General features: G+C 39.4%; 1 protein-coding gene across 1 annotated transcript in view; it reads right to left on the bottom strand.

Annotated features, from left to right (window-relative positions):
- The window catches only part of GRID2 (glutamate ionotropic receptor delta type subunit 2), a 689,884-nt gene that overhangs the window by 92,173 nt on the left and 570,101 nt on the right, over positions 1-27,610 (bottom strand). The window contains exons 12-13 of the mRNA XM_085299928.1: positions 15,280-15,418; positions 5,686-5,881 (exon numbers count right to left, since the gene is read on the bottom strand). Of these exons, the coding sequence (XP_085156054.1) occupies positions 5,686-5,881; positions 15,280-15,418 (335 nt within the window). The remainder of the gene's footprint in view (positions 1-5,685; positions 5,882-15,279; positions 15,419-27,610) is intronic.

Below are 27,610 nucleotides of genomic sequence, written 5' to 3'. Positions count from 1 at the left end.
TGATGCCACAGCAAGACATCAGTCAGCAACATCTGAAACTGCTGACTGGCAGGAAAATATGGACTGGGATTTGAACTAAATCATTAGTAACTTGGATGGTATTTCAATGGAGAGAAAACTCAAAGTTTCCAGGAGACTTTGGAAATAAAAGGAATATGGCAATGGTTGGCTTGAATTGTGGGAATATGGGGCAGCAAGAAAGCAGTTTTACATTTTTCTTCTAAAACTATTCATACAATCTTCTTTACAGTCTGTTAACTGTCACATATTAATTACTGTATATCCTAAACACATTGATCCCCTGAGCTAATCCAGATAATTATCAGCCTTTTCAGGCCACAATGCCTGAAAGTAATGCCACACTGTGTGTGCAGTTTTCTGGTCTCCTGTTCAGGATTTTAAATTTTCACACTGCTGCGAGTTTGTTTAAGACCTAGATATGGGAAGAAAAGATACAAAGGATTATAGAAAAATATCTTTTTTTCAGGCTGGTTATTCTTTAGGCTCATGCAAATGGAAGACAATTTGTGATAAGACTCTTAGAAATACGCTTTGCTGTGAAATACACTCCCTCCCACAAACTGACATGTTGACAAGCTATGACACACTAAACATGCTAGCGTCAGTAGATTAGGCATTCCTCCTGTCACTACCAGCACTTCACTGGTAAATCTGGCTCAGATTTTACATCAAGAATTGCTTACCAGAAAAAGGAAGCCATATGACAAAATAAGACACAGCTAGACCACACATGATAATTCAAAGAGAGGTTGACAGGTGTGTTTGGTACCCTCAGGCTCTTGTCAGCCCTAAGCCACGGACTGTGCAGGAGAGGGTAATTGCAAAATAGATAAACTGCAGCTTCAGCTGCAGGGCTGAACATGTCAAGGTCTTAGGGGTGCTCCTGGAGCAGCGATAGGACAGCTCGTCCTTCCAAGAAGCATTGCCACCAGAGGCAGGCGGACCAGGGCACCAATGTCTGCGCTGCTAATTCATTTCCTAACCAGGAGCTGCAGAGTGTAGCCGATCCCTTTGTAGAGAGAGAATAAAGATGTGTGTGGGCCCAAAGCACAGTCCCAGCGTTTCTGTGTGCTCTTACTCCCTCACCTTCCTGTCCCCTTCTCAGCTACTGTCAAGATGCGGAACCACAGCACAGATCCAACATCCCAAAATGGTTGAACGCCTTTATATGTCTGTAGCGGTGTGCTAGGGCCTTGGTTATCTCTTGTTTTCAGTGTCTTTTTATTGGCCATCTCCTCTGGCAGGAATGCCCATAACAAAGATGTATGCACTTACATATATTAACTAAACATTTTTGTGGAAAGATCAGTGTATCTGCCACCAGAATGGCAATTACAATGGCAAATCTGTGAGTAAATCAGGATAATTACCTGATTCAGGGGCTTTCTGGTTCGGAAAAAAGAAATCTTCATGCCATTGCTACTGCTGAAAACAAATGAAGAATAATTGTGTCCAGTTATTGATAATTTGCTTTAGCACAGACCTGCAAGTCACTATTATCTCTTCCTTCCCAGACAAATCACCTTAACAAAGCAGTGTTACGGACCATTTATAGGTGGCTTAAACAATATTATTATTATTGCAATAGCAATATTCCCAAGAAGGTAGAAGTGCCGTTCACAATGGCTAGAGAAAACAAACTGCCTCAGCAATTGCTAGCATGTTTCCAATGACTATGCAGATAAGATCACATGAAAGAAAATCAAAATCTCAAGACCAAATTTCTTTTGATACTGTGTGCAAGTAAAAAAGGGAATATTAATGCTCAGAGACCAAGACACATTTCTTTTTTTGCACCATCCAGAAGCATTATTTCACTTGACAGTCATTCACAAGTTTCCTACTGGCTAAATATTTTGTACAGAGAGTTAAATATACAGAGGTTTCAAATGCATTACAATTCTGCCTGTGTGGCTTGGGAAAGGAATTTTCCACTTCGTACCGCTGAGAAAAAATGTAGATGCTGTAGGCTATGGTATCATGTTCAGAGGAACAAGGTGGGCAGGATAGGGCATTAGGCACTATTATACTCTAAGGAAGAAAGAGCAGACAAGGGCACAATGGAAGTGCTTCATTATATTTTAAATGGGAATAGTTCCAAGGATAGGAAAGCCTGTGGTGCTTGTAAAGGATTAAGTAGGGTAATGTGCTTTTTAAGAAGACATAAAGAGGTATGTAATGTGATATGTTTAAGCCTAAATGATTTTTCTTGGAGTCCTCAATGACTGTTTAAGCAAGCATGACTTAGGCCTCCATAAATCCTCTCCGAATAAATAACTACCATGAAAATAGAGATTCTTTGGACTGAATGAGATGCATATTTCATAACCTAYGTAAAAAAGAAAAATCAATTTGAGATACATGGAACATGAAGGAATAATACAGAAAAAAAAAAGTGAATATTCTCCAGAATAATCCAAGCATATATAGGCATACAGATACCTCCCCACCCATTTTGACTTGACAAAGCAAACAACTGAATGCTTCCATTCCTTCAGTTCTTATTTTAAACCCTTTTCTTGCCTTTTGAGGAAGGAGACAATAAGCAGTAGAAAATATCTGAAGCCTGCCTGTGCTTTTCAGGCTGTTTCCTATTCGAAGTATCTCAAATTCGACTGTCTCCTCAGGGTAAATCTACCCAGTTGCTCTCTAACCAGATCTGATGCTGTAAATTGCATTCACATGGATGGAAGAGGAGCACACACACACACACACAGTGATACATATGTACCTGATTTATGAGGAGCAGAACAGGACCAAAATGTCAAAACCCAGAAATTTAAAAAGGCATGATCTTTCCATTTTATTTCTCTTGCTTGCCCTGCCCTCCTGCCAGGAAAAGCAAGGCAATGCTGTAGATTTCCTGAGGCAAAGGGGACTGCAAAATCACTGTCATTCGGCGGCATTGTATTTTCACTCACACAGGTGCGATTCCCTGTGAAGTCACCGACAGGGCGAAGGGGCAGTCCTGCAGAGGGAACGGGTGAACCAGCAGTTGATCTGACTCCCTTCCCCCTGTTTGTATATACAGTCATATCGAGCTGCTACTCTCCTCAAAATGAAAAAACGCCAGCTCCGCCGTAATTTGCAGCGTAAAAGCGAGACAGAACTAAAGGATTTTAAGAGATGATAAAAACRTTTTGCTAATGCCTTTGCCACAGCCCTGAAGCCTGCCTGCCTGCCTAAGGCCACTCTGCGACGGCTACTTGCAAACCCAGGGTACCTCGGAGAGGGTGCAGCAGGGGAGYGCAGTTACAGGCAAGCCCCTCTCCCACGTCCGTAACACCCTCCCCGCACACAGCCCTCCCGCGGTCCTGGCTCTTCATGGCCATTAGGCAGCCTAATACAAATCCCTTTTCCCATATCCATTTCGATGCACTTGTTAAATTTTAGCCCTCATTTTGCATTCCAAGAACATGTGCTTAAGCAAATGCCTAGGAGCCTGGGTAAACTGCTGTTAAGTCACGCTTTAGCACTGACTAATGGCAGTAACAAAACGAAGCACAAAGTGAGACACATTAGTTTGGTTTGTGCAGGGTTATAATCCGATTATGTTAATGGCTCGGATGTGGCCAGTTAAATTCATTCAAGACCCTGAAGAACTTTATAAACAGACCAAAGGGACCTGTGAATTCTTTCCTCTGAAATACCTGAATGTTTCAATTTTTTCAAAATATTTTAGAGATCATAATCTCTGCCTCTTACCAGTTATCTATTAAAATATTAATTTTCCCACCTCAGAGTAGCTTTTAACATCACATTTATCACTCGGCTGAGGGAGGAGAAYCTCGGAGAGCTCCTGAAAGGGACACTTTTGCTTTTTTTATTAAGAGATCTTTCTTTCTCAGCAAGCCAAATACAGTTTCCTAAAAGCTTTCATATGAGCAGCAACTGGCAAACAGCTTCCCCCCCACCTGCCCCGAAACGCAAAAGGAGAATAGAAACTGCACACACACAAGTGGGTAAGTGCTCATTAGAATCGGGCCCATCTCTTTGGTACTACAAAATTGAGCTTGCTGCTCACACGCTGAAATGTGCTTCTTCAATGATATCATTTGCAACCAGTTATTCCTGGAACATAAAGGCATGGAAAATTAAAGAACCCAAGCAGTGCTGGTTTTATAGGTTTTAAGACAGGAACTGCCATGTTTCCAGGAATTAGAAATCAAAGGCTGTAATCCAGAATTACCTGCCATCATGATACACTGGTTGCTTTTTTCAGCTCAAGGCCATTAGTCAACACACAGCTGTGTTTGATGTGCTCTGGTTTTTGATTCTCTTGAAACTCTTAATATAACTTTGGATGGCAAGCCAGAAGGAGGACTTCTTTTTTCTTTCTTTTCTTTTTTTCTTAAAAAAGGAGAAACCCAGCTTTATCAGCCCCTTACAAACTGAACTAAAATACATTTTCTCAAAGAAGCAATTTCCTTTAACCAATAAATCTTCAGACTGTCTCTTTTTCYTGCTCTTTCAGCCTATGACTTTTCCTAAAGGGGTTTCAAAAGTGCAGTTCCCCAAGGCCTCCCATGCCTTCTTCTTGCACGCTGCTTAGTCTTTTAGAGGGGAAAATACGATCTCAGTTATACAGAGGGAGGATTAGTGATTTCTAAAACTCCAGACAATCTTTGCTATTCTGCACTACTTTTATTATCAAGTGATCACCAGTGGCTTCATCATTTTTTTAGCAGACTCTTGCTCTTATGCGTTTGTACCAAGTGTCAAAACATCAGAAACTACAGATTCGCCTGGCAAGTGGATTTCAGTGGGGACAAAAGGCAGAGATGTAGTTTGCCCAGGTTTTAGAAGTCTAGAAGTAATTGTAAAACCAAGTTTTAGACAAGCAAATACAAAACTTCATGGATATTTGCTCTAATTAATCTTCACATTTTAACATCTAAACCCAAGCCTATAAAATACAATCTTTTTGGAGATTTGAATTTAAAACTCAGTGTGAAGAGAGAGTGACAGAGGTAAGTTTGTACTTGGTTACTCTTTAGCCAATACTCAGTCTCATTCTGAACCCTTTCAGGGACTGCTGTTCCTACAAAAGCTGTAGATGTCAACCAAAAGCATGGGAAGGAAACATTGCATTCACAAGCGTACTTGCAAAAATTGACTACCGCTCTTAATTTATTTCCTCTGTGATAAACTCACTGAGTGCGAGACTTTTTTTTTCTTTTTTTAAACAAAGCCATCTTTTTTCTACCTGCTTTTCTCAAAACAAATACGATTCAGAGCCACAACTGAAAGCCAAGGTTTTCAGTGTAAGACGTCTACAGAAATAAGTTAATCGGTGTCTTGTATTCAAACTACTTTAAGCTTTGTACGGTGCATTGATCATCCAGTGTTAGGGTCCACTGATCCTATTCCCATTTTACATTCTGACAAACGCTTTCATCTCTCAAAACTATAAATCCTTTTCAGAGCAAATACTGTAGGTACTTACATTTCAAAATGTGGTTGAAAACAAGCTACCTAGCTTAGAAGTCCCAATTTTCTGTGCTGAAGCAACAGACTGCTCATTAGCCTTGGAGAAATTGATACTAAGCACGAACATTATTCAAGTGCAAATGCATCCCTACTAGTTAAAAGCAAAAATTAAGCAAATCTGACATTGCCACAGAGCATCTCCAATGGGAAAGAAAAAGGAAGCCATACCAGTACCTTCTGAATGCCTGCGGTCGATTCCAAAACGTTGTTCTCAGAGCCATTACTTCTGTTAATCATCCGCCACATTTGGGAGTACATGCTGTCCCTCTCGAAAGGATTCATCCCTTTTACTCGGACATGCTCATAGACTGCGGAGTCCAAGACAGTGCCGTAAGGAATATCCGTCTGCCTTGAGAGATCCTGGAGAGACCTTAATTGTTGGTGAAGAAAAGAGACACAGGAGACTTGAAGCCACAGTTTCAAGAGGAAGGAGCTGCAGGCAAGCAAAGGGCAACACATAGGAAGACAACTGTCATGTCTTTTTCTTTTGCTGTTTGTTTTTTTTTTTTTCTTAAAAGACAATGTGAGGCTGGAAAATTGTTTTTATGGTTTTAGACACAAAGAGGAATACGAAGTGAAAAGGAGCAATAGAAAAAAGGAAAATGGATGAAAAGAGAGCAACAGAAGAAGTAATACTGTCAAACACCAACAGCTCTTTAGAGCAGGAGCAAAGGGGAGTAGACWGTGTTTCAATTCCTCCAACCATACTCAGTGAATTAAACAGAAGTTTGATAAAAAACCCATGACAATACCGAGAGACTGCGTACCCTGCTACTGGGGAGCAGACTCTCAGCAGCAGCATTCAAAATGCACTGAATATTACCCAAAGCACTGGGGGTGGTATTACTAATCCTATTGCTACCAGTTTACACAGTGGTATTACTGTAACGAACTGTGCACCCATCACACAGCAGGTGGCATTCAGCAAGAGGAAGACTTGTGCTACGTTTTTGTGAACTGTCATTTCCATCATGGTTCATATTAATTCGTCCAATAAATTTGCTCTACATTACATATTATCTAGTCTTACTCACTCTCTATAAACAAGAACTAATTAACTAGTTTAGAAGTTTCCAAATCAAYCCAAATATGGCTTTATCAATCCTTCTCTGGCCTTTAAAAAAGTATACTAGAATCCCTTAAAAGTTTCCAGACCTTTTGGCCTTTATTTTCGTATCTTATAGCATTGCTCTCCCATATCTTTATTTCTTCAATGGCATTCATTGCAGTTTCAAAATAACTACTGCAATATCTCTAGTGCCTAAAATCCATTACAGCTTTCCTGGCACAAATTAGTTTTGTATAAACTGCGCAAATCTAATGGATGACACCAAAGGACAAATCAAGCGGCTGAGTACTGTCTTAAAGTAGGCAATAGCAAACTGCAAATGCCCAGTGCAGCCACAGAAAATGCAAATGCAGATAGTTTCGTACATTTGTACAGATGTACGAAACTCATCAAATTCCACATTGCATTTTGGAAACGTGTAAATAGAAAGGCTCGTGCAAATGGCCCCAGAGGCGGGAAAAATACAGTTCTTAGATGTTGCAGGGATGACACTTAAGAAAACAGTAATCAAACCTGAAAGGATGTGTGTGTCACTGAACACAACAGAAAGCAGGGAAAGAAAAGAAATCAATATAGCCCAGTGACAAGGGTTTAGCGGTTAGTTGAGTCAAAAAGAAATCCTTWGAAATTCAGACATATGGGATTAGAAAAACACTGAGCAAGAGCTAAATTCTCAGCAGATAATATATTGCAAGTATCAAGGAGGTATAAAATTAATTTTGAAGAGAAAATACCTAATGGTATTAAAAAAAAAAATCTCTTTCTCCAACAAGATGGTATTCTTCTTTAAGAATACAAGCAGCAGGGAAGCTGCAAAGAATCAGTGCATATACAGGATCATCAACAGTGAGCTGGTAGATGAGGCTTTGGCTGAAACTGAATCTATTGGTCTTGTACCTGAGGACTCACTGAGACTTACCCTMTTCTAGGAAGAAAAACGTGAGACTCTACAAGAAAAAAGTATCAGGAGATAAATACTGTAGCCACTTTGTAACTTAAAAAATAATAAAAAAAAAAGTTATCAAATCCAGATAGAAACACCTGTGAGTTCTGAACAATTAAATATGAAATGGCTGCGCTGATTCCAAAAATGTGTAATCTCCTTACAGCCACTGCTTGAAAAATTTCTAAAAGTAAATATTTCTAAAAGGCACTAGCGTTGATCAGGAGAATTGCAGAAGGAAACAGTTGAGTAAGACATTATACTTCGGTCTGATATACTGAAACAAGGACTGATACAGTTCTAAAGATCAATCCTGAAGATTAGGCATGGCCACAAGATAGATTTCTTCAGAAAAAGCAGCTCAATCATCTATTACACTTTGAAATTACCAACGAAATTGTGCCTTTCCAAAGGTCTTCATCAAACAATGTACAGGAGGTGGAAGCAGGGATAAGGTACAAAGGGAGAATSTAGAAACCTTACTGGGGCAAGTCAGGATAGAATTAGTGAAACCAAAGCTCAGCTGAAGTGGGTGCTCTGAAAGGATGTCAAGGGTTACAAGAGCAGTTTCTGCAAAACTAAAAGCCTGAACAAGGAAAATGCAGACCTGTTGGGTGAACTGGTGACAGCAGATGCAGCTGAGGATGAGGTACTTGACACCTTCTTTGCATCTGTCTTCACCAGCAAGGACACCCAGGCCTCTGTGATTAGAGGAAGGGTTCAAGGAAGGGATGAGTGACCAGCAGTGGGTGAGGACTGAGGCAGGGATTGCTTGAGACACTGATGTCCATGGGAGTCGATGGGCTGCATCCAAGTTGCTGAAGGCTGGACAGCATGGCTGCTTGTTATCATCTCCGCAAGGTGATGGAGGCTGGAGGAGATTCCTGACTACTGGAGAATATGAATATCATGACTATCTTTGAAAAAGACCAAAAGGATGATCCTGTGAAATACAGGCTGACCAGCCTTGCTTCTGTTTCTGTTTATGGAAAAAATCAGGGAGTAYGTCCTCTCGGAGAATGTTTCAGGCACTCGCTTTCAGGCAGAATACTGTACTGAAGTAGGTGTATTACTGTCACTTTAATGGTCTATATATCTGTCAAAAGCATCACTGATGAAAAGCACTAGATAAACCTAAGATACGATATTCACCCATTCTGTGTCACTGCTGCTGCTGCCAATAAAATTCTTTATCTCCTGGCAGTCCTCAGAAGTGCTACAAGCACTGTCACAGGAGGCATATCGTAATGTCCTGCAACTCCTGTGTTGTCCGTCATACATGCTGCTAGAAAAGTATAGGAAAAGTAATTACTGAGTCCCCAATTTCAAATGACATCACCTAGCAAAACTGTAAYCAGTAGTTTACAAGACTCTGCATCACCACATAATTTCTAATATAACAATCAACAAAGCAGCTTCTGAACTGCTATACAAGTGATGCGTGCGACTGCTGCCATGAAATAGTACAGTTAGGAAGAGCACAAAAGAAAAACAGTTCCTTGGTATACCTTGCAGCTATGAAAGCAACCTTGCTGCTCTCAGAAAGGCGAACCGAAGCCAGACGCGAGCTGCTGATACGGAAGCCTGCGACAAACAGGTACGGGCGAGTTCAGGTTTTACCACTGCGAGAAGCAACCAAAAGTGCCGTCGCACACCAAGAGATCACCAGCGGGGAAATAACAAGGAGGAGAATCACACTGACGTCTTCAAGAAGGCACAGGGTAGCAGCCAAGTCCGGYATTAACTACAGCCTGCAGTTATTTATAGTTTGGCCCCTGTCCTAAAACCACAGGATGACTCCCAGTTGCCTACCTCTGCTTTGCATCTTCACGTAGTTGCTACGTGGAGAAAATGATGGTGAGCAGGACAAAAGAGAGGGTAATGCCTGCGGGTGTGCGACACCCTTCTGTCCACAGGAAACCCCAAGTCTGGTTCACCTGACCCTACTCTAAGGAGCAAGAAAGAAGTTTTCCAGACTCTCAAGCGTATCCCTGTATGTATGCTGTTGCCTATGATTTCAAGACTCAAAAATGGAAAAGAGCTATCACATCATTGACTTTATCCGCTTACAAAAAAACATGCCACATGAGATCATAATATATATGATCTGCTTCTGAAGCTGGTTTTATAACCTGCATCTCTACAGACTTCTAGAATGACATTCACAACCTAGCAGCCAAGATATAGGAAAGCAAAGCAAAAATGACAAACCTTGACAGAACTAACAAAATTATKAAACCACTGAGGTTCCTTTCCAGAAGAAAGGATTTTTACAACTACTTTGCCTCCAGCCTAGTCTCCAAGTGACTACACTTTTTTTTGTTCCATGTACCTTTATTCCTGAATTAAACAACTCATTCTCTGTTCAAACAAATACATTTAGTGGAGACATAAATCAGCAGCCTCACTATATTACTCAGGCTCACCGCAGAGCTGTCAGACTAGATCTCAAAACAAGGAAGAAGTATTTTGTCAAGTTGCTGAATTCATACAGTGTATTCTTTCATACTTATATTCGGATACCATTACCCACAATGGATAGTAATTTAATTTGGGGGTAGTTTTACTCATCTCAGTAGAAATACCTGCAAAGAAAAGCAATCRTCTAGCATGAATAAGGGTATTATAATCCCACATTTTAGGAGATTTTCTATTTGAGTGTTCTAATTTTGAAACAATAAGGTAATAATTCTGGAAGAATTTAAAATGGAGAAATAAAGAACAGATAAAAYCGAAAAATTTCTTATAAAATGAAATGTGCCTCGCTGAGCTTCCACATAAGAGAAATTCTACATAAAGGGAATGGTAATAAAAGGGACAAYGCAGTGCAACGAACAAGTTACAGTACAGTTTATTTTTGTTTATCACTCATAAAGCATTGTCGGGGAAAAAAATGTGTGTGGTCTTTATAATATTTTTTTTCTCATCGCAATTATTAGAATAATACCAGTATTACYCTATATAAGATTAGCTGCATTGCAGGAATACTCTGAAGAAGAATCAAGTAATTTGAGGATAAATTATTACAATTACATGTATTTTTCAGCAATTGTTTAGCCTGTTTACTGCTCTACACCTTAATTGGGTAGCAGTTGTCTGTTTGCATTCATTTTCTGGCTTGGTACAAATTGAAGTAAGCAGAAGGTCCACTTGTAATTTAAAAAAAAATTATCTCTGCTTTAGGCTTGAAGAAAAGTCTTTCTCTTCAGGTTATGTTTTGCAAATTTTTCTTTCACCAAAGWATTACTTGTCCTATCAGTTCAAATCCTAAACTTGGAATTGGTAATATGTTGTTTATTTTTGCCAACCAAAAGTATACAAATGTACACAGAAAGGATATAAAAGCAAAAGGCCTGTTCCATAAAGGAATAACTAAATTCCTATTTAGGTGATTAACTCTCATTGATGCCTTTGTAGATCTGGGTTATAGATCAGTTTTGGCTACCAGTACTATTAGACTTGTCTGTTGCATAGAAGCGTCTGCAAGAAAGTAACTACTAAATAATAGAAGAAAACAACTGATGTGATTGCTTACACTGMAATTTTTATTTATGACTAATTCAGATAAAACTTTCCTATGCATTTTTCTTTTTTCTAGGCCACTAAGGATTAATTCACAGGCAGGCTTAGGAAACAGGGTGCGGTAAGCCAAAAGATTTGACTGCGGTAAGCAGCGACAGCTGTGTCAAAAACTAATAATATTGCCTGCTAGCTAGTTTAAAGATCTGGATGAGCCACATAATAGGAAAGGTTAAAGAATATTCTGTTTTTCAGAAAAAGGAAATATCTCCTCTGATTACTACCAAAGTATTTGTGTGTAACCCCCCTCGCAGAAAACGTGTAAGCAGTCATATTGAGCTGTGTAAAGCCCTGGGGACATCTCAGCTTAACATGAATCATGGTTTAGGAAAAAAAATTGCAAGAAGAATGACTAGCCAAAACAAGCATGACAAAAGGCGTGCTTTAGCACTACACTTTCATTATTCGGAAGCAGAGATCTCACCTATCGAATAGGAGGCAATACTTACATCTTGGAGAACATAGTGTGAACTCACTATCTCACAGAAGGTATTCAAGACACAGACGTTCCTCCATAAAATTTGCAGTCTAAAACCTTAATCAAGTATCTATATTTTTAGAAGTTTATCTGGATTAGACTTAAACTTGAAGGCACCTAAGATTTACCACTCTTATGATAAATCCTTTGACTTTTTTTTATTTACTTTTACCTCCCTGCAACTTTCCAACTTTCCTGCAGAATTTCAATGTCTGCGAGAAAGTGGCAACATCCTCACTTTATCCATGAAACTAGCGCAGTTAAGTCTGAATAAAATCAGACTGAATAAAACCTTTCTACCAATGGGCTCTAATTCTGTCCTGCAGGAATCATAAAACACAGTAATGGCAATAGTGGCTTAGCGATGAAATTCATAGCATCAGCATCTACAAGAAACAGCCTGAGATCCTCAAGTTTATTTGGCATTTACCAAGAAGAGCCACTCTTGATTACCRTTCATTCATATTGCATCTGAGACAGTGATCTAAAGATTTAAGGAATACATTAAGTTATGCTTTCCTTTGCTGTCTGCTATTCTTAGACTGCTACGCTGTTTTGGCATTGGGAGTGTTGACTGTCTTGATKTAAATGTCATCTGCATCTGGGTCAAGTGTGCATACGAGAAGCATCTAGAAAGTAGTCCATGACTTGCGCACCTCTAGCTTCCGGTACCGCCATTTGGCAGGAGCTGAAAAGCTGAGGTGCCAGAGGTATTAAGAGTAGCTGTTTGTTTGGGAAAGGGGACTCTCACTCACTCTTACTCTTCTCCTTCCTCTGCTTCATTTAAAAACTGCAACATACTTGACCAGATTAATCAGTGAAGCAGAGAACAAATGCCATCAACTTCCAAGGGCGGGTAACACAACAAAGGTCTACTCTGAGACCCTCTAGGGAAAGGGAACATTTCAGTAATCCTCCCAGCTTTTGTAAAGGTTATCACAGGGACAGTACCTTCAACAACATACTCTATCTGGTGCTAGCTAGAAGTCTGAAATGAAAACCTATTAACCATTTTTTACCTCTCTGCAAACCCGCTGCCTTCTATCTCTTTCATTTATCTGACTTCCCCAAAGCTGGCTGGATATCACAACAAGCAGAAGCTGGTTCATTCTCTTTAAATGCTTAAACCCATTTCCGTTCCGGCCTTCAAAGTTCCCCAAGGTACAATTTGATCCGTTTAAACAACAACCAAAAAAAAAAAAAAAAAAAAAAAAAAAAAGAAAAGAAAGGAGCATCAGCTTTTTTCTTTAGTGCTTATTCATATTTCCCACTTCGCAGTAATTCAGTGTGGTAAACAAACAGCCTCTCTGTTACGCACTGGTTTGAGTTCCAATTTTGGCAGTTTTGTAAACTAAAGTTTTACACTCCCACCACAGTTAGGATAACTTCATTCCCTAATGGATACTTAGCACATCTAATTACTCTATTTTTGAGCTACAAACACTGCTGAAATATGTCTCTGTTCTTTCATTTCAGGAGCTTTCCAGCTGCAACATTTTCTACTGAATAAAACATTTTCAGTGAATTTACCCATAAATAATACAGCACAAAGACCAACGTAGTCCCAATTGTACATAATAACCTCAGAATTCCACTGAGGGTTTTCTGGTGACACCATAATAAACTGCAAGAAAAAGCTGGAGATGTGTTAAATTATAGCTTGGGTATTTTTTATTCTTTCTTTAAACAGGATGAAAAAATTCGGACATCTTTCCACAGTAATTTGAACATTTTTCTGGACTACTTCAAAACCAGAAAGGGCATAATTTCAGAGCAGGATGCAGAGGCACACTGCRTATTTGTAAGGACAAGCTGAATGACTGAATACACGAGCATAAGTTTACCATTATTTATTTTGCATGTACAAATGCTCATGTCGTTTCCTCACACTCCTTAGTCAAATGTAAGGCTTATTAAAATTTTAAAAAATAAATAAAACCCTCAAGATCAATGCTCACAAACTGACACAGAATTTCATTTTATTCCCTATAAATTGTGAAGTGATTATAAATGGGACAGTCAAGTCGAGCAGCTCAGTTGTGTCAAAATACCCCTGCAGCACTCCATGATCTCAAAGTTTGTTATTCAGTTCTCAAAAGAAAACGGTAACTCAATGTAACTGGTAATACAACTGTGACAGGGGAATGATTTTATTCAGTGATTTTAGCCTGTTTTACATGTCTCTGTCTCAGAGTGCGCAGCTCTCAAGTAGATGACGGTACAGAGGTTGYTGGCCCCGAAAGCAAAGGTAACAACCATAGACACTTCATTTTCATTTGGGACCAAATAAGGGCTGGTACTGCCAGGGCTGAAGACAACAGCAGTTTGTGCCCTGGGACAGCAGCTCCAGAGGATGCTCCTAATTGAGGGGTAACTGTACACTCAAAACAAGGGGCTGCTTCTGCTCTTGGGTCTGAACTCAGATTAAAATGAGTGTGGGCTGAAAGAGCCCAAGGACTGGCCCTTGAGTTTCCAACTGCAAATAAAACCTGGCTTCTACTAAAAAAATGTACTACTTCACATGCTGTTAAAGCCTGGACTGGTTTTAGYATGTACACAAGACCTTAGGTGACAATACACAGAAGACAGGCACTTGAACCAGCAACTAGAGTGAAAACTTGTTTTCCTCTAAGTTCAGAACTGAGTCTGAGCTGAAGATCAGGTTCTTATCTTTCTCAAGGAATAAATACAGCAGAGTGTGCATCTCCTTTTTAAGGCCACTCTCTCCTTTCTTGCAAAGGAGGATATACAGGAAAGACATAACTTTGTCATTCTTTTTCATTCATGTGTAGCCTCAAGATCAAAGGCCTGCTATGGAAAAATATTCTTTGGAGAGCTTGGCTGCTTTACTCTATTTGACAGTCTCAGTTTTGACATAAATTCTTTTTTGGGGGGAGGAGAGAGGGAAGAGTAAGACAGGTAAGAATGGGTAGGAGACCTCGGAAAAGTTCCTGTGGCGTACAGAGATGAAAAGATCTTGACAAAAGAATTGGAAGGTCTGACAGAAAAACAGTTAAGCATAAAAGAAACAGGAGAAGACAAGGACAGTATGTTAGGGAGACATGGAGCAGAAGAACCAATAGACAGAAGAAAGAGAACAAGGTGATCAAATAACGTGATGAAAGAACAGCTGGGAGGGGAGAGATGATGACTGGTCAGTGATTTTCTTATCATCCATTGCTATTAGCACATATTTTGCTGTGGCAAGAAAAGATTAATTCAGCTTCAGGCTTTCCAAATACAGAAGCAGCTGTGGACAGCTCCTGATCAAAGTGTCAGAGCACCAGATCTTTGGCCTGCACCTGAATGGAAAGCACAGCTTAAGAACACACAGCACCTATTAGTACTTTCCCATTTAAAATACTTATATACTGGTTCTCAAACTCATTTGCTTCTTCCAAGATACGAACATATGTTTGTGTGTATATCTATCTATATTTGCTTATATAGATGCACACAAATACGTACCACAGAAAAATAATTAGCTAGCAGATGCCAACAGTTCTGATTGATTCCAAAGACACTGTGTCTCCAGGGAGACTGGAAGTCTACAGTATATCATTATTTTGTTAGTTCCCAAGCTGATTCTCAGGAGGAGGAAAGTCCCCCATTTTTTCATGTATTTTGGTAGTACATGCATGCCACTCTGCATGTATACGTGCACACTCATTTCTCTCAACTCAGTCTTTATCAACTTACTGGATGGAGTTCTCAATGCGAGTGATGGTGAGGAAAGCTGCTAGGTTTGCCGTGTAGGATGAGATAACAATCAAAGCAAAAAGCCACCAAGCCCCCATCATCAGCCGGGTCGCCAGTGTTGTGTATGGCACTTCTCCTCCTGTGGGAAAGAAGGAAAATCAATTTTCATTTGGCAGAAGGAATCCCAAATTTTCACCACTCATGCCTCAGGAGAACTTGGCTCCAAGGTTAGTAGAGTATTGCCTCARTAAACTGGGCAGGTCTTCAAGCCATACTTCCCACGCAACAAGAAGTACTGGAAGAGAATCCACACTGCTAGCCTTCATTACTTTATCTCTTCTGCTATACCGTCTTTAACTGCAATTCATCTGCATGTCCAGCCCAGTAATGGAAATAGACTTCAAGATCTCAGAACAAGAGCAGCAAATGTAAATTCTTATGATATTCCTTCYTTTAATATTTTATCTATCAACTTTCATTAAGTTTTTCTTGCATTCTTGAGAACATAGAAGTTACCTGCCACCTCCCTCTCCCTCAAACAAGATTCAATTATTTTTCACAGTTCTGTAGGTAGGTGGGTGTGCTTGTAATAGCCATATGTATATATACAACTTGTTGGAAGTGAACTTGGATAGACAAAAAATTTGCACGTGCTGAAGAACATCAAATTATTTTGTATTCCCATTCTGGATTATTTAAATTCAACTGTCACRTAAACAAACCATAAGCAGTTACTAGATACACCTATGCTTTCATGGCTCACAGAAACTGAGCTGCACTCTACTGCTAGCRTGAGCATGCCATGTGTTCCAGAGCTCAGCATAGCAAGCCATAAAAAGCACCATATTTTGTTCAAATAGCTGCCCCCAAAACGCAGTAGGTTGGAGTTTTTAAAAGAAGTCTTTCCTTCCTTTGTTATACCAGTTTCAGTTAAAACCACACATGCCATAGATTCTTAGATGAAGGAACACTCATTGTTTTAAAAGTACTTGTTTTGTGCTTAGTATAGGTTGTGTCAAAGCTACAAATAACCAAGGGGGACAGGTGAGTGCAGCATGCAATCAGTCAACTGTTTAAGATGACCATCTTCTCCCTTTCTCCCCATGCTTAGCACTTGGAAAAGTGGTCATTATTTTGAGGGAGATTTCTCAAATGCAAAATCACAGGTCCCACCTGCTTCAGAAACTGCTGATCTGAGAAGGGCAAGGTATGCGGAATTTTGCAGTTTGTTACAAATTCAATCACCCATAAATATTCAGTTCTGAATTTTCACTTATGTAAAAGCTCCTTTAAGTTTCCCTGGCAAGTAGATTTAATGAGAATACAAATTACAATTATTCCCATTCTAAAGTATAAATAAAAGCATCTTCAGTTAAAAATGCAAACTATCTAAGACTTTAACTTAACACTTGAATATGAGGGACCGCATTACGTTCAATGTTTGTCCTATCTAAACAAAACATTGGGAGCTCTGCACCACCATACACTGAACAAATTTGAAGCTTTAATTCTACTACACTAACATGGAGCTGTGCTGTATGTAAAACAATTGTGGTTTTATTTATATTTTTGGTGCACAGATATTCAAATCTTCTGCCTTTTAAGAATTCCTGCATTAAAACACAAAATCTGTATTAGACCTGCACATTCCTTCTACTTCCAAGATGCTGCGTAATTATCTGAAATAAGAATCTACTTATCAGATCAGGAGATATTATTCTGGTATTAGGATTTTTAAAGATGAATGTAAACTTCCACATCTACAGATTTGGTTTTCTGTCTAGCATAAATTTTAAATGATTTAATAGGATACTTCCACTTCATAACAGCTTTTGCAATGTCTTTGGAATCTTCCATTTAAAAATGAATTTCAATCAAATGAAAAGAGCAGGTAGCTTTATCAAATTAACCCAGCAGGCTGTTTGTTCTTCTAACTTTTAGGTGTCAGTCCTGCAGATAATCTTTGTATTAAATTGAAATGGCTGGAACAGCAGAGGAGAAGCCAAAAATCTCCTGGGTATCCCTGCATTTTCATTTTCCAGCTTCATGAATAAAACAGTAAATTGACACAGTTTTTTACTGAAGYGAAATCGCAAAAAAAGAGAGGACCACTGAAAGTCACACACTGACCTTCTGGGCACAACTCAAGTTCTCAATAAAGGATGATGCTCAAGAAGTGTTCACAGAAGCCATCATACACGCTTGCAGCYACAGCTCTCTCCTACTGCTCAAACGGGGTCATTTTCCCACACATCTGTAACTGTCCTCACCATCCACTGTTACCTTTTCTATACTAAAACTCATGTTAACAACAAGATTTTATGAGTGGTGATCATCCCGAAGTGTCTTTAGTTCACTCAGCTGTTTGTGAAGAAGTCTTGTTTTTTATTCACAGTTACACCTTCTACCATCAGTAGTCAATAAACGAAGTTTGAGGACAAAGCACGGCATGCAACCGCAAGGACAGAAGATGCATTCCAAAACAATTCAGCACTCCTGGTCCCACTCAGAAGCCTTCCTTTGCACTGAGGCTTCTTAAAGTGCCATTTCTAAAGCAAGAGCAATACTGCAACTRCAGGCCCATGATTTCTGAGCAGCACAGGCAGGCTACTCTACCTCTCCTAAAGAAAGATTTAAAAATCAGAGGAGACATCTTTCTGCCATTATATCATTTCTTTGGCATCTATTAGGAGACTTAATGTCATACAGTCTTGTTCTATTGTACTGTTTGCTAAGACACTTCACTTACCATGACAGCTTACCTTACGAAACCTCTTCGCTCCCTTCCCCTGATTTTGTTTCTAGGGATAAAACTTCCCAGAGTGTTTTTCTGTCCAAACGAATGCGTTTTCTCAGTGCAGAAGCGCACCGAGCGGCTCAGGAGAACAGCAATCATTGGTTTTCCATTACGGTTGCCATGAATAAGAACTGCAGACCTAACAGTTGCTGTTGCTAAGTATAAAGTAGTATGCAGAAGGGACATGCATGCAYGTAAACCTCCTGGGGCTCTGCTTAGCAGAAATATTTCCAATATCTAGTATGCCTTTCACTTATGTGGACTCCCAACGCATCTGTATGCATCACAGCATAATCAAAGATAGGTGGGGCTACACATAAGATAGATATGTTCATGCTCCCACACACAGAGGGTGGGAGGAGGCGGACAAGAGTGCACATTCTCCTCCTGATGTTGTCTCTCACATCACATCAGTACTGAGCATCTATCTGTTCATGAAACAAATGGGAATTAAAGATGCTTGACAGTCCTGGTGTTTTGCAGTTGTAAGAGATAGGCCTCAAATGTASTCTCCTCTAGATTTGGCCCTTCCAACACACTGGTACAAAGGTGTAAGGAAGCACAAACCACCACTACTTGTAGATCATCTGCGTTCTGCCTACAGCTCCCGCTATAATTCAGTCAACACTTCTAATGTATAACTAAAACTCATTTAAAAAACTGACTTCAAATTTTCAGACCACGCATTTAGGAATGAAAAGACATTTTCCAAAATAAACTATGCCTAGAAAATAAACTAGTAAAAAGAAATCTCACTGGGAATTTTCCGAAAAGGCTGAATTACCTTAGCAGTGACAGTGAAAGCAATTACTTTCAGTCCTCCCATCCTTATCTAATGCAGCTCCCCTTCATTAATCCTGGCCCAGTTTAATGCTGGCCTATTTCATCAGGTAGGCTTAGATTGCAATTTATCTTATGAATTTTTGTTTATTCCCTTTTCCTTGCAAGTGCCTCAAGCTAAATATCACCAGATGAGAGAGAGAGAGARAAAAAAATCATTGTCTTGACAACCCAGCCAATGATATGACAGACCTAAATACCAGGAAAAACTCACCTTGGAAGGTAAAATGTGAACTTATACAACTCCAGTACAGATTTCTAATACCTTTTAAGTTATTCTCCCTTGTTAGCAGTAATTTTAAAGGTTTCTTTGAGCTAAAAATATAATAAGTCAGGATGATAGGCAAGAAGAAGGAAAGAAATCATGAGAAAAATGCATAAAAAAGGAAAACTGAGGATCAGAGCCTAGTGAGAGTTTGGCATTCTGTAATTCTGGACTAAATCTGAATAATTCAAAATACATAGCTCGTTTCTCCAATCTGGATTTTTCACTTGTTAGTTTCAAGGAAAAATGTATTCATCTACACAGTCCAGAACCACAAAAGTTTGTCAGAAACTCAGTCCTTGTCAACATGAAGAAATGGTGAAATGTTTCTTGCAGAAGTTTGAATTGCAGGTGGCATTTCCAAGCCCAGGCCTGGTGGCAGCCGTCTTGCTGAAAAGTGATGCAATTTTGAATTAGTCATCCAGACAGTAAACATGCAAGATAGCAACTTCACTGGGAATGTGCAATATTTACAAATTAAGTTCWGTTATTCAGCAGCTCCAGAAAATCTTTGGTTTTTTGCTATCATTAAAGCAAATAGCTTGGCAGCATAGAGACCAGGATGTGAAAACTTGGAATTGATCTGTAACTAAATTAGCTCCACCATCTCAACTACTAAGCTGGTTTAGGAAGCACTGCACGACCCAGCATTGTGCTCACTAGACATTTTTACTGTGGTCAATCATTCATTTTCTATCCCCCATTTTCTCTCGAGTTTAAATGAAAACAGTAATAGATATGTTTTTGAAGGTTAATTATTGAAATGTACTTTGTAAGCAATCACACATGAACTCACAGCGAAACCGTAACACACCATTGATCTATGTCCTGGATTTGAAAACTCTATTCAATATGGTTGTTGGTTCTTTTTTTTTTTTTTTTTTTTTTTTTGGGGGGGGGGGAGGTTGAGAGGTGGATTGGGAGCTGCTGCAGCTTCTACACACATGATGAGTAACAGCAGGAAGAGAAGACTGTGCCTGGTGCCCTTCCGACAAGAAGGGCACCAGAAGGATCCTGGCCTGCAACGTCTATTTGTGATAACTGCAGCAGGCAGCAAAATCCCCAAGACTAGGTTCTTATAGACAAAACTCAGTTTGTCAGCAGTGCTCACCACAAATGCTTCCCAGCAGTTCTCACTTCAGGAACAGATTTCAGTAGTCAGCCACTCCATCATCAGTCATTTAAGTGGACATAGTCTCTGCTAGAGGTCTGCACTGGGCTGGATTTCTACGTACGGAGTTTTAGCCAGACATTTTTTCAGATAACTTTTTCAGACAACATGAAAAAGTTGTTATCTGTGGCTGTTTTGCTGAGAAACTCTAGCACTGTCAAACTGCGAAGCAGGGCTCTTAATTTCACTGGGAGCAGGCAGGTGAAGAAATAACAGGGTGGGTTATCTGGGGACAGATAGGTTTTGCTTCGTCTCACAAAAATTCTGACAAATTATCGGCCTTTGGAAAAAAACACAGAAGACAGGGAGTTGGCTGCAGTTTAGCCTTTAGCTTGTTAGAACAGTCACATCAATTATGCTGTGCATYTGCAATTTCCACTTGTGCAAATAGAAAGTACAGAGTTCTGTTGCAAACGGTTTAGATCAATGTACTTTTATGTTTTCTTTGTGAAAGGGACATTTAATAGAGAGTGGGTGTGAGGGGAGTAGTTTGTATTAACAAAGAGGCAAAGGCATTTTATATTTTAGCTATTTTTGCCATGTGAAACAATACCTAAAGTTTGACTGATCTCTGTTATCTTTGCAGAACTCTGCCTAAGCACAGCTCTTCAAAGGCAGAATCTTTCAGGGCATTAGCTACCGCTATTGTTCTGTTAAAAACTTCCCTGATAATATAAAATCTTCCTGTTTTCAATTGGAAATGTACAATTCAGTATAGGACAAAAAATACTTTACTGACAATGAAGCCTGTACCTATTTCTACTAGCTGTGAAATAAACGCAGTTTCAAAGTTGCTGGAAAATCTCTCATCGTGAATTTTTCCTTCTGGTCTTTTCATTTTTCATCCCTACTTTTCCATTCTTCCTTGAGCTGCTCAAAGTGCATTAATTTCTGTATCAGCTAAGGTGGCATAAGCCTGAGCTTGTATTGCTACCCCACGCGCTGAAGCTCACACCGAGTGACCGCAGCAGGCCTTAGGTGTATTCTTCAAGGGGTGAGCACGACTCCTTGAACTGGTGATGCCTTCCAAGTAAGCTTGTAAATCAGTAGCTGAGTTCCCTGGCTGTACAAATATTRGCAGATTGCAAGGGATTGAGAGTAGGGAGGAAGCGGAGCATGAGGCAGGGCCAGCAGCCAGATTTTTCAAGGTCCTGGACAGGTTCAAGAGCCAACCATCGCTTTTATTCACTACACCACCTGTTTCTCCCCTTGCGTTTTGTTTTTACCAAAGCATAGTAATTTTTCAGAAAAGAGACACATCACATATTTTGTTTCACACACTGAACATTTCTTCAGTTCTTACTTCTTAAACAGATGGCACTGGACCTAGGCATTGTTATTAGTACTACTATTAATACTGTGACAGTGCTCCAAAGCAGTGAGGCAGTAACTTATAYGAGTAACAGATTTTTTGAGATCACTGGGAGCAGCAGGATTGGAACAGTGATGACCAATTTTTTACCGAAGTAATTCTGAAAACTTCCACCAAAATCTAAGATATCTAGTGACTTTGTTTTTTTCATTAAAATAGTAAATGCTAGAAGTAGTGGAATTTTTCATTGCCAAGATTTTTCCACATACTGTTTTTCTTAAAATAAAAGTAAAGTAAATGAGAGACAAAAGCCATTTCAAAATGGATATTTGAAATATTTTAAATGTAAAAATATATACTAATTGTCATATTTTCTCCCATTTTCCATAAAAACAATTTAGTGAAGCTAATGTAAATTTATGAAAATGTTGATATTACCAAATGTTAAAGTTAGAGAAGAAACATTTGTGAACTCCATGTATTTACCTTCCTAACATACAAGATGATACAGGAGACATTTCCATGTGCAAACTCCATCAGCATTACAACTCTACACCATTTATATCTGGCCTGTACTTTTTGCTGAACACTAATCCTTTCCATGTCATCAAACACTGCTCAAGGGACAACACATTTYGCATCCCTGTCTGTATGGAGAATCTCCTTCCATGTCCTCTGCTATCAGGTGCTAGCAKCATCCTCTCTCCAGGTACTCTTCAGGGTGACGGGGGTGGTTCTCTACACATTTTTAAGTATTTCTCCACGTGCTGATGGCTTTCTTGCATAGAAATGCTTTGGCCTCTTTTTTTCCCCATTATTCTTACAGCCTTCCTTCTTCCCTCGATGACTCRGGGGATAAGAACTATTGCTGTACTCCACAATACGTACTAATGCTTTGTATATATCATTCAAAACTAGATGTTTTTAAGGCAGTATCTTTTGGAAGTATTAGATTTCTGTCTGTATTCATGAATAGTTTAAAGTTCTCATATCCATATATTAAGACAGAAAAAATATTGAGCTGGAGATTTAGTTTGGACTCTGTTTCAGTTTTACGTTAGAAATTTGCCAGCTTTCTAAAACCTGCCCGATGCTCCAAAACACATTGCAAATCAACAGTAACGGWCCTGGAAGCTCCTAAGCAAGCTCTTTTAAAGCGTTTAGGTGAAATTTGTTCAGATTTGCTGATTTGAGCATGTCTGACATTAGTAGCTGCCATTTAACACCCTCTTGTGTTGCTGTTGAAGTGGAAAGTATTTAATTATCATCATCTGATATGAATACACCATTTGGCTTTTTTCCACAAACACAGAATAGAAATGTTTGTGGCCCTTCCTGCGTAACTATTCTCCGTTTTATCACTCTCACCTAACAACGCACCATTACCAGTTAGGTTTATTTTGCTGCTAGTAAATTTTTCAAAACCCTCCTCCTTATTGTTCTTAACTCTGATTTCTCTTTGTGTCCATTTGCTCTCCATATCATTTTTCCTTGAATGCTTTAGCTTCTTAATTCTCTGCTGCCATCAATGTTACTTTTTCTTTCCATTCGTTTTATATGTGCATTCAAGATGCTTTAGTACGGGCAGCCTGAGACTTGAAACATACATCATTCAGATTGAACTCCCCTATTATAATTCTCATTTTCCCTTCCACATTACAGATATGCACTTACCGAGCCAATCATCCTGCTTGCCAGGGTGATTCAGTGGTCTGCAGCAGACACCGAGTACTACCTCATTTTGTGCTCCAGCCACTAGCACACTGTCCCACAAGAATTCAAGATCAATTGCTCGTAAGTTTGCAACGTCTCAGAAATATCTAATGCCATTTTGACATAGTGCCACTCTTCTTTCCCTTTTGCCCACTCCATCTTTCTTAAAGTCRTTCATAATATTGCATGTTAGCTTTCTAATCACTTGATTTTTCCTACCACTTTCAGTAATGTCACGTAGACCAAATTTATATTCATAAGAGAGTAATTCCAACTACTCTTGTTTATTACTCAGATTTCTGGCACTAGTTTAGAAGCAGTCAAAAATATGTTCACTTTGTCATTTGGGGCCTGACTTTTTTTTCCTCAACATCTTAATTCTGAACTAAATGATCCTTCACTCTTTCTCCCATTTTTGTTGTTACATAGCGAGCCCTGGACTCATCTCAGCAGACTCACTTTTCCTTGAACAGGGTTTCCTTTTGGCTAGGTGGGAAGCTCTGCACCCATTGCCCCCAGAGAAGGGAAGCAGCAATCCATCCACAACAGAAAGGTCTCCCTGCTCATTCCTCTCCTTTATGGACTGGGAGATTTTCTTTCCAATTTATATATATACCTTGCCTCAGAGGTGATAGCAGTTCACCCTACTGTACACCTGCCTTTCTGTCTGCTTTGGGGATTTAAGTACTGCACCAAGATTATCTGTCTACATTGCACGGCTGGAAGGCCCTGCAGTGCAGATGCAAAATTGTTTTCTGCATGTATGCCTCTGCAAAACCCTTTCAAATTTTTTATATATAATTATTTATTTATTTATTTTTATTTAACCAGGAGGATCTGCACCAATATTCTTTCATTTTCTGTGCTGGAAGCACAAATAAACAAACTGAGTTCTTCTTTGATGTATTCAGTTTCYGGTACTCTTTCTTTTCTGGAGGTCGCAAACTGCCTTCTATTCTGCACTTGTATACAACCGCTTTCTACTTCTACCTCTGATGTTTTGTGCCGTCAATATATCTTGCTGCCTGTAGCATACCCTCTGGTGTCAGTTTCTTTCTTTCCTGGACTGGGAATGATGATGTTTCTCAAATTGTTCAAGATGCCCTTCATTTCTCTAATGTTCTTAGCAGCTTTTCTTTTCCCTGCAAACTACATTATTTTCCCCTACTGCAGCTAGAAAATTGTAATTCACACAGAAAAAGTCCTTTTAGTCTCTGGCAAGAAAAAATGCACAGCACACTACCACAGGCACCATCATCTTTCCTTCACTGATCATGTCACTGAGTTTAGACTCACACAAAGTCCCTCTGACAATCCTCCACTTGCTGCTCCTGTGCATCCGTTCAGACGTGCCTTTGGCATTTGGCTTACATACCAAGCCTCATTGCTCAGCTCTGCTTCCTCATTAATAGCAGGAGATTACCCACGCTGAGATTTCAAACGCTGGGCTATTCAAGGACCCGTGGTACTTCACATAACCCTCATCAAGCTGCAGCCTGATGTATCCATCTCAAATCTGGCCAGAGCCCCTTGATACATACATAACCTGACAGACAAGTAAATAACCAAAAGATGGCACAAATGATTACTCACAACCTATTTTGCTTAAAGCATTGGCTTCCCAGCTATGTAGTTTGAAACCCTCCTAACGGAAGGTGGAAAATATGCTAGTACCAAGAGAAGGGCTACYGCTAGCCCATGCAAAGCATTTCAGTGTGCTGTTGGCTCACTGGTGGGTTACCRATCTACAAAGCGTTTATGAGTTTGAGCCTCCGATAGTGCTATTGTCAGATTATGTTTGTATCTATCTTCAAACATCGTGCTAGTCATTTGATTACCAGATACCCTCGTAAAACTCAAGATACAGCAGGAGCAGTCATAGAAATCCTTGATTAAAATTTTGTTTGAAAATTGGTCTAYCTGCAAGACTCTGTCAGACACAGCTATTCCCTACACACTTCCAGTCACTTGTTAATACAGAACCCCCCTCGCCTTTCTGCCTTCGTTTGTACACATCTGTATGAAAATTGAATAGTTTTTAGAAGTTCAGTAAGGTAGAAAAATCATTTGTGACACAATAGCACAACTAAGGCTAAATTAAGAAGGGGCAACCAGATACGCTATTCCCTTAGTCAAATGGGAATTGCACCTGTGTAGATCAGCTTTAACTGGGCTCTGATACTCAGGTACTAAATAAAGGCTTTCTGTGTTGTTCGCCATTTCCRTCTCAAGGGCAAATGGGTCAAAGCCACTTTTAAATCACTTCTAAAATGTGAAGAGGCTGTGCATGATACAGCCTCAGCATGATCACACTCCAACACAACTCTACAGTGTCTGTTCCTCCTCTTTAAAGCTGATGCTTTTTTATAGCTGCAAACCATTCCATAAACCAAAACCTATTCATCCTAAACAAGATGACCAGACTTGCAGAGAAGCAAAAAAGGAAAATAGAGAAAATTTGTGTTTCACGGGAAAAGCAAAGGCAAGTTAAAACCAAAATCCAATCTACTTTGTGTAAGACTACGTTAGACAGAAATTCAAACCTCTGATTAAAAAATGAGAACACCACAATAATGAGTATTTTCACTTACTTTTTCTGCTCAAGAACTTTGAGATAAAACCCAAACATTTAAACATGTACTGAAAGTATAAAGAAGGTCTAATAACTGCGTTCCAAAAGAACAGGATCTAATGTGATAATGGAAAATCTAACGTCTTTTCAGCTGAGCTGAGATTCCAATTTTCCGCATCACTAGCGATGATAATGTTACACAAACAGTGTTCAATCATTAAATTAATTCCCATTAAATCAATGTCCTTAAAGGCCAAACAGTCCTTTAATAATTACCTGATTAAAATGATGTTAGCATAACATATTAGTTATCGTATATTTATAATTCCCTTTCCAACAATAAATCGTTTCCTTCCACGCATGTTGCTGAAACTGTGACGATGAGGTGAAAGTCGGGATGGGAAGCACATCATATTGCCGCACAGCAAATGGCTGTAGTCTTGCTTCTTACAGTATCACTGATACTTCAGCAACATACGTGCACCTGATTTGCTCTTCTGTTACCTAGTGTTTACAGCATGAATCCCTGAGTGCTACAGGAATTAATTCCTGGGTGCTTCTGAAGACCCTTTAAACCTAGCACCACAACATAATCTACTACTTTCAAATTTCAGAAAATCCCCAGTGATCAAATTCCATCTTGTTTCAGAAGAGGCAAAACGTGTTTTCAATTGAAAAGCAAAATGCATCATACATAAATAAAAAGAGTTACTAGATACAATAGGGTGCARTAATTGACTGATAACATACTGTGGTGACTGGTGTAATGTAATTACATAGAGACAGCRTATTTGAGCTTTGAAGTGGTAGAAAACATATCATAAAAGTAGGTCTCATTTTTATCCTCCACTGTCATAACAAAAGAAGAGTAATGAATGCAGCCAGAATTTGAAGATGGTGGTGTCTACTTCTATTTACTGAAGTTACTGGGAGCTCTTAGATTCAGCATTGCTGGATTTGTACCATTTACATTTAGACATTGAAATATCATGCAAAGCTTCATATTTGAAAGTAGATCTTTTGATTGTTATGCCTACGACCAGATTTGAACCGGGAGGCTTCGTGCCCATCTCTAATATATAGTTTGGCTACAAAAATCTCATACTGGAGCAGCATCTACTTCCCCCCCCAATCCAAAGCCACTCAGTAGGCTTTCAAATTTAATTCTGGAGGTACTGAATGCAAAAACAGTCAGTTGYATGACGATAAATAATGCTGCGGTAAGCCTCCCAACTTCACCAATAGTTATTTGCTCAAAAGAAGCTCCAACCAGACAACCCTTTGTTATCACTTTCACAATTTAGGACGATAATTTTATATGATGCATTTATTAGCACAGGCTCACACAGACCAGAGCACAAAGTGTGTGTTTAATGAACCCAGCGAGAATTTCCAGGGATCCTGTTCTATAGAATATTGATGCCCAATTCTAACATTGCACCTGATCTCATGGCTGTATAAACGCAGTATTTGCAGCTACTGAGAATGCATCAAAATGATATGCACTGGCTATTACTTTAAAGAACACCATCACCTGATCTTGACAAATATCCTTGCACACTGGCAACCTTCTGATTAGATTTCAAGAGATGCCGAGACCCAGTCAGTCTCCCTGTTGCTAACGGTTGGATACAAACGCTCTAAAGCCTTAATCACCCACA

Source organism: Rhea americana, unplaced genomic scaffold, assembly GCF_003343005.1.
Source record: "Rhea americana isolate MKP2758 unplaced genomic scaffold, rheAme1 scaffold_157, whole genome shotgun sequence".
In the NCBI taxonomy this organism is placed as follows: Eukaryota; Metazoa; Chordata; class Aves; order Rheiformes; family Rheidae; genus Rhea; species Rhea americana.
The sequence above is the reverse complement of the archived record's forward strand: the minus strand, read 5'-3'. Positions and strand labels throughout refer to the sequence as shown.